The sequence below is a fragment of the Eurypyga helias genome, unplaced genomic scaffold, assembly GCF_000690775.1.
Source record: "Eurypyga helias isolate BGI_N326 unplaced genomic scaffold, ASM69077v1 scaffold9192, whole genome shotgun sequence".
Taxonomy (NCBI): domain Eukaryota; kingdom Metazoa; phylum Chordata; class Aves; order Eurypygiformes; family Eurypygidae; genus Eurypyga; species Eurypyga helias.
Genome location: NW_010236619.1, coordinates 6,702 through 13,358, shown reverse-complemented (window position 1 = coordinate 13,358; position 6,657 = coordinate 6,702). Strand labels below are relative to the sequence as shown.

At 51.7% G+C, this 6,657-nt stretch overlaps 1 protein-coding gene across 1 annotated transcript in view; it reads right to left on the bottom strand.

Annotated features, from left to right (window-relative positions):
* The window catches only part of PTPRF (protein tyrosine phosphatase, receptor type, F), a 76,623-nt gene that overhangs the window by 68,800 nt on the left and 1,166 nt on the right, over positions 1-6,657 (bottom strand). The window contains exons 2-5 of the mRNA XM_010147160.1: positions 5,331-5,600; positions 2,017-2,598; positions 1,384-1,517; positions 232-376 (exon numbers count right to left, since the gene is read on the bottom strand). Of these exons, the coding sequence (XP_010145462.1) occupies positions 232-376; positions 1,384-1,517; positions 2,017-2,598; positions 5,331-5,600 (1,131 nt within the window). The remainder of the gene's footprint in view (positions 1-231; positions 377-1,383; positions 1,518-2,016; positions 2,599-5,330; positions 5,601-6,657) is intronic.

Sequence of the window (6,657 nt, the reverse complement as noted above, 5' to 3'; positions counted from 1 at the left end):
GAAAGACAGCATGATCAAAGGGACATGAAAAAAGAACTTACCACTTGGGTGCACCCCCTCTGCCAAAGAGCCCTGATCCAAAACCCCAGCTGACTTTCCCCATTAGACCCTTTAGCAAACTGCACGCTGGCATCTCCGCAGACCCTCAAGGAGAGAGGCACCAAGCTACTCTGTGCCCAGGTGATGGAAACTGGACTTTGTCTTCAGTAGTGCAGAGCATCAGAAACTTACTGGATTGGGCAGTTCTGGCTTCAATCGTGGGGGTGTAGACTCCTACCCCGAGCTCTGAGCGGGCACCCAGACGAAACTTATACAGCGTGTCTGGTTTGAGACCTTCCACAGCATACGAGGAGGTTGGGTCAAATTCCACCTTTTGCTGGCAAAAGGAAACACAGATTATTTGGTGTAGTTGGAGAATACAGAGAAGCTGGCACTCAGCTCCCAGTGCCAGGGGAATAAGCAGCCCCATCACCCATGCTGGTCCCACAGAAGGTCACATCCATGCTGACAAACCTGCTGCAGTCCTGCAGGACTCGGAGGCATGGAGCTTTGTGGGTGAAATACAAGGACTCTGCAGGGAAGCAGACCTCTCTGACAGCCAGGCCACACTGCCCAGTGTCCAGACTGCACTCACTGCTTGACAGCTTTGGGGGAATGCTGGGTCTAGCTATACAGTTCAGACAAGGGGCGCAGGACACATGAGGTTTTTTCCTCCCAACAGACAGTGTCTGCCTGTGAAACAGAGTAAAGCCCTTGTCCTGAAGTAGTTGGCATCTCTAATGCACCTAAACAGGGCTGATAAAGGACTTGTTTGGCTGCCACTTGACCTGGAGGGCACTTATTTCTGGCAGCTCTCATGCCACTATAAATAAAGGAGAAGGAGAGGTCTATGGGACACTCCTGCCATAGCACAGTCCTCACAGTGCTGCCCTGAAGCCAGCACTACTTTTGACATATTTAGAGCTGGACTTCTTTTAGGGACCTGACAGGAAAGGTGGAAGGGCTCTCTTCTAGGACACCCTCAATCTGCTCCTTAAGTGTCACCTGTCCTGGAGCTGCAGACATATTTTGGAGGCCATTTCACACCCACCTGGATGTGAACAGGATGTGCCTTACTGGCCTGCACATCTGTTTAAAAGCACCAGAGCCTTTCCAGTCCTAAACCAGTCACTAGCTATTTTGCTGGGCAGCAACAAGCACCGCTAAGGTCACCTACACAGAAACCAGACAGAGATTGTCATACTGCTATCACACACCCATGAAACAGAAGAAACATGGAGAAGAAAACAGCCCCTTTGCCTCCCCATCTCAGACACTCTTCCCACGCTGCTGAATTGTGATGTCCAGCCCCAAGTGCTGCTGACGCAGAGCCAGGATCCTCACCTGAGTGCCATCCTCCCCTTCCCAATACAGCAGCTCGTATTTGGTAATGCGTTCCTGAGAGGCAGGGAGCCATGTCAGCAGGATGCGGGTATCAGACTCTGCTTCTGCCTGGAAGTCAGCTGGTTGGGCAGGAACTGGGGACCAAACACATGGTTAGTGTCAGAAAGCATGACATCTGCTGCACGGCCTTGCAGAGTCTGTGTTTCGCCTTTTGAGGATCCTCTTTCATTCCTTCTGGACCCTCCCCCTTCTTCCCTCTCCCCTGTACTGTGCTCCTGACAAGCACCTCTGGGACCCAGGCAGGTGGCTATGGGAAGTGAGCTCGCTTCCAGGCCCTGACTGCATCCCAGCTCCTTCCTCCCACGTGTGTACTCACACCCCAGAAGGGCCCAGCACAGTTGCACAGGTTCATGCCCAGGACCTCATGTCACATTTTCAGCCACCGTATCCCAGACAACACCGTGGGCTGTGCTGCCTGTACAGAGATTGGCACCAGCTCCCCAGGAGACAGCGGCGGGGTGGGGACGCCGCTCCGCCACGCAACACTGGAGCACCGAGTGCAGATCAGACACACCGCTGAGCTGCACACCACCGGCGTGGACACCAAGCTGCAGCACCTCGCTCCATACGTACCCCCTTGCTGCGTTTTGACCTGGATGATGTCCGAGGGGGGCCCGTCGCCCACCGAAGTAAAGGCCAGGACGCGGATGCTGTAGGTGGTCCCCGTGATGAGGCTCCCCACGGTGGTGAGGTGGCTGTCATCGGTGTTGTGTTTCTGCCACATGCTCAGAGGCAGATGCGAGTCGGTGGTATAGTAGACGCGGTACCCTCTGATCTGTCCGTTTGGCTCCTCTGGCTGCTCCCACTGGACCAACATGGTGCTGGCGCTCAGCATCCGGGCCTGGACCTTGAGGGGTGGACTTGAAGGAGCTTGCTCTCCTGTCCGGGCCTCGACCAGCTCACTGGGGGGCCCCCTGCCAATGTTATTGACTGCAATGACCCGGAACTCATACTCCGAGAAGGGGCTGAGCCCACCTATGCTATAGCGGGTTGTTGCCACACCATCTACCTCCTGGAACTGACCCTCCAAGGATTTGGGCTTGTACTGGATGACGTAATAGGAAATGGGGTCGGAGTTGCCTGAATCCCAGGTGAGGGTCACGCTGGTAGCTGTCGTTTCAGTCACTAATGGCTCCGTTGGAGGTTTTGGCAGTGCTGCAATTGGAAGGCAGAGAGGTGTGATTTAAATAATTCAGTCAGCTCAAACCCTGCAATGTGCACGGGGATAAAAATGGAGCTGCCACCTCCCATTAACATTCTTCTTTAAAAGGCAGAAATCATTTCATACTCTAGAACATGCATTTTTATATTACCATATATTGCTTGAAGTGGTTCTTAATGGAAGGATAAACAGAGCAATCATGTTATTAGACGTGCTTGACGCACTTACCAGCAGCAGGCTAAATAAAGGTAATTCAACAGGGATGCAGGAATGTTTCTGTCATGGGGGTTCAGCTGGCAGTGGGAAGGTGCTTGCTGGGCTGGGCTGGCCCCAGAAGCCAGGTGTACAGCTGATTTACAGGGGGATACAGTAAAGCAAACAGAGCACCACAGGTCAGCTGGAGCTATGCTCCCGCTTCCACAGAGACAGCATCTTAGGCCATAGGGAATTCATGGACAGTGCTGTTAGATGGGTTGATGGGGGAATGCCTTGTAAGTATTACAGTACATGCAGGAGGGATACAGCCAGAGAAATTACCAACTTTCACATCCACTATTTCACTGGGTGGTGTGTCAAACTGCAACCAGACAATAAACTGTTACACAAGAACTCTGTGACACTGACATCTCTGAAGTGTTAATGAGAACGCAACTACTGCAAGCAAACATTTCCAGCTTTGCCATTTTACCAAAAGAACAAAGAAAGAGAATGAATGCGTGTGAGAGACTTGCAGAGTACACAAATACTTTAAGACAATGACTGAATTAAAGTCTACAGTAAGTTTAAACCTCCTACGAGCCACTCTAGTTAAAGTCATTAGTGACTTGTAATGCAGCTGCGCTTGATGAGGAACTAGGAAAAATGCTCAGCTCAAATTAAGATCCTCAAGTACTTCATCCTTTGGCAAAGCCATCAGGTTTCCAGTTTCCACATGGCTCAGCTGAGGAGGGCAGGCTCTTTAGCACAGGAGCGTGCCTGCTCCGAGTGCCAGGGAGGACGCCTTTTCCAGTGCTACTGCAACATGAACGCTGAGAAAATCGTCGAGGCCTGAACTGGCATGGAAGAGAAGGGTATACAACCCACAACCAGACACCGCACTGCTACCCGTGGAAGTCTCAGGGAAGGCAAATGCATCCTGCCCAGTATTACGGCCTGAAGCAACACGTTTCCTAGAGCATCCAAGAAATTGGCAGCCTCTCTCAGGTTTACAAGGAGAGATGACACTCATCCATCCTTTCCTTCGGAGAGCCGTGCAGCCTGCACGTGAGCAAGGGCAGGCCTAGTACCTTACTGCAATCAGGTCACGTCATCTTGCTTCCCCTGTCTGCCCTGCAAATGGTTTACTTTCCAGCAGGCACAGGAGAAGCAACCTGGGTGAAGGAGCTAGGGACAGAGGCAGTAAGATATCCAGAGTGAAGTTGCAGAAAAGACAGAAACAAGAAGGAAGGCAAAGGGCTAAAGGAGCTGAGCACACCGCTCCCTGCCCTGGGAGCTTCTGCAGTCCTGGTCATCCCACCAGCCAAAGAGGAAGCGAGGCAGTCAAGCCATGTACAAAGAAACAAATACTGGGACCCATCAGTGCAACAGTGCAGATCCCACCCCCTCCCTCCACACCCAAATCACCTCCCCATCGTGCTGCTTTCTTTCTGTATGCTCTTGGGTACGTACTATAACCAAGGCAACCCCTGTGCTCTGTAAGAAAACGGGGGCTGGAAAAGGTACCGCCTAGCAGGCATTGTGAGTAAAGGGAGCGGTGTGCAGCTAAAGTTAAAAGCATTCTCTGACTAGCACCAGGGAAAAGAGAATTTGCTGTTAATCTCCAGGTCAGAGAGGGCTAACACTCAATTCTGTGATTTGCTCAAGCAGGGACTCGGTGCTCAAGATGGCCACAGCGCAGGAGGGGACCTGCAAGAACAGACAGTCTCAAAAGATGACCTATCTGTGGAAATCCGAGCTGCAGATCAACTGCAAGGAGAGGCCAGGGATAGTGTGGGCCTGCTTGGCCCAGGATGGGAAAGGCAGGACATGTACTCCTGTTAGGGAGCTGTCTGGGTGGGCTACCCTGTACCCAGTGGTTAGCAGTTGGCAATAATGTTTTCTTCGGGGCAAAGCTACCCGTGAATCAACAGCAGGAGGCACACTTCAAGGACAGCAACAAATAAAGAGGCAAGGGGAAAAAGAAAATTGACAGGAATACACAACAATTTTACAATGAATAGGTATAACTCTTCCCTGCAGAGGAGGAGGAGGCTCATTCTGGCGAGGCCCACAGACACTTCACACTGCTGGGCTTAACCTTCTTGTCCTGCCTTTACTGGCAGAGGACATCTCTGTGCAAAGAGCTGCAGACATCCACAGACCCCTGCCCCAGGACAGCCCGTGGCCCGCTGCTGTGCTGAGCTGATCCTGCTGGTGCATATGGAGCAAGCCAGACATTGCCGGAATGAGCACAGACTCGGTGAGGGTCCCTCGGGGCACAACAGGGACCCAGCCTGACACAAACCCGCCTCCCATCATACCGCGTGTAGGGGGAGAGGAAATGACCTCTAAGGCAAATACTGTACTATAAGCAGGGAAAAAACCCAAGCTGAGGGTTTGGGAACCTCCCTTGCCAGGTGGAAATGTCACAGGAGACTGCAGTCAGTTGGCCGCACCCAGGAACACTTGGGCAAAGGGCTACACCACAGAACATCAAGCAGGAGCACCGTGAGGAACAGTTCCTTACCTTTGACAGTGATCTGGGCTGTGGCTTCGATCATGCCGAGGGAGGAGATGGCCACGCAGGTGTAGTTGGCAGACTGCACGATATTGTTCAGCTCCAGGACGTTCCTACCGACGGGCATCTCATCCTCTTTGGTCAGTTCCTCCACGCCAGCCATCCACTTCACGTAGGGCATCGGAGCACCTACTGCCACGCACGTGAGGTTCACGCTCCCCCCAGGCATCACCTCGTGGTTGCTCGGAGGGATAGAGAATCGAGGAGCAACACGCCGCACTGAAACAAGGAGGAGACAGCTAGTAGGGTGACAGAACCAGCAGAGAGCACTCAGTTGCATTGCAGGGGTACGTGAGGGGGGTTCAACATTTCTGCCTGTCTATCCCTCGGGACAGATAAAATGAAGTGCAAAAGCTGTTCACTGCTTTGCCAAATTGCACACACTTTGCTCTCTTTCCTTAGCCACCGGCATCTTATTAGAAGAACTCATTAACGGATGGCTCAATCCATTCCCTCCAAACATAGGCTTTTGAAATCATATTACTAACATGAAACATTCCTCCATTTAAATTACATCCCGCTAATTAGAGAGCATGCACAAATGCCAGTCACACACTCCCTCTGTGCAGGGCCCACTGAAGCTCAGCAGAAGAGAATTACCTGCTCAATTTGCGAGCTCTAGAGTAGAGTAACTGGTCCCCTAAACCTCGCAGGGTTTGGGCAGGAGCACCAGAAAGGTTTCTTTCTGAATTAGCACACGTGTGCTGCTAAATAAAATATAATTCCTTTCAAAATGTAGCTCAGGTTCCACCTTGGCTCAGAAAAGAGAGTCACCAGAGCTGCATGACATTGTCAGGGCCTGAAGAGATCACCTTGCTGGGCAGGAGAGAACTAATCCTGACAGATGTGAGATCATATCCATTTTGACAGAAGAGAGCTGGGCTGGCAGAACCCTCCCCACCTTTGTGGCAGCACTTCAGGAGATGTATTCCTCCTTATTTCATTGCACAGCTTCTCTTCATATCAATCCCTTGCTGGGTATTTCATTCAAGACTTATTTGTAAGCAACTCTCAGCTACAATAAAGCTCTAAAGCTGCCTGCCATATGCATTCCCGTCAGGAAAATGACACTGAGAAACGAGGCCCCTTCTTCAGGGTTAGTGTTATGGGCCTATTTAAGCAAGGGTAGAGAAACAACTGTGCTCGGTAAATCTTTGTCTCCTCTGGGCAAGCTCATTTTAGTCTGTAGTTAAAAAGGGAAACTGCTCGAACGTGTCTCGCCCAGCAGCCCTGCTCTCCTCTGGCCGCCTTCAGCGGAAAGGCAGCCCCGGAGCAC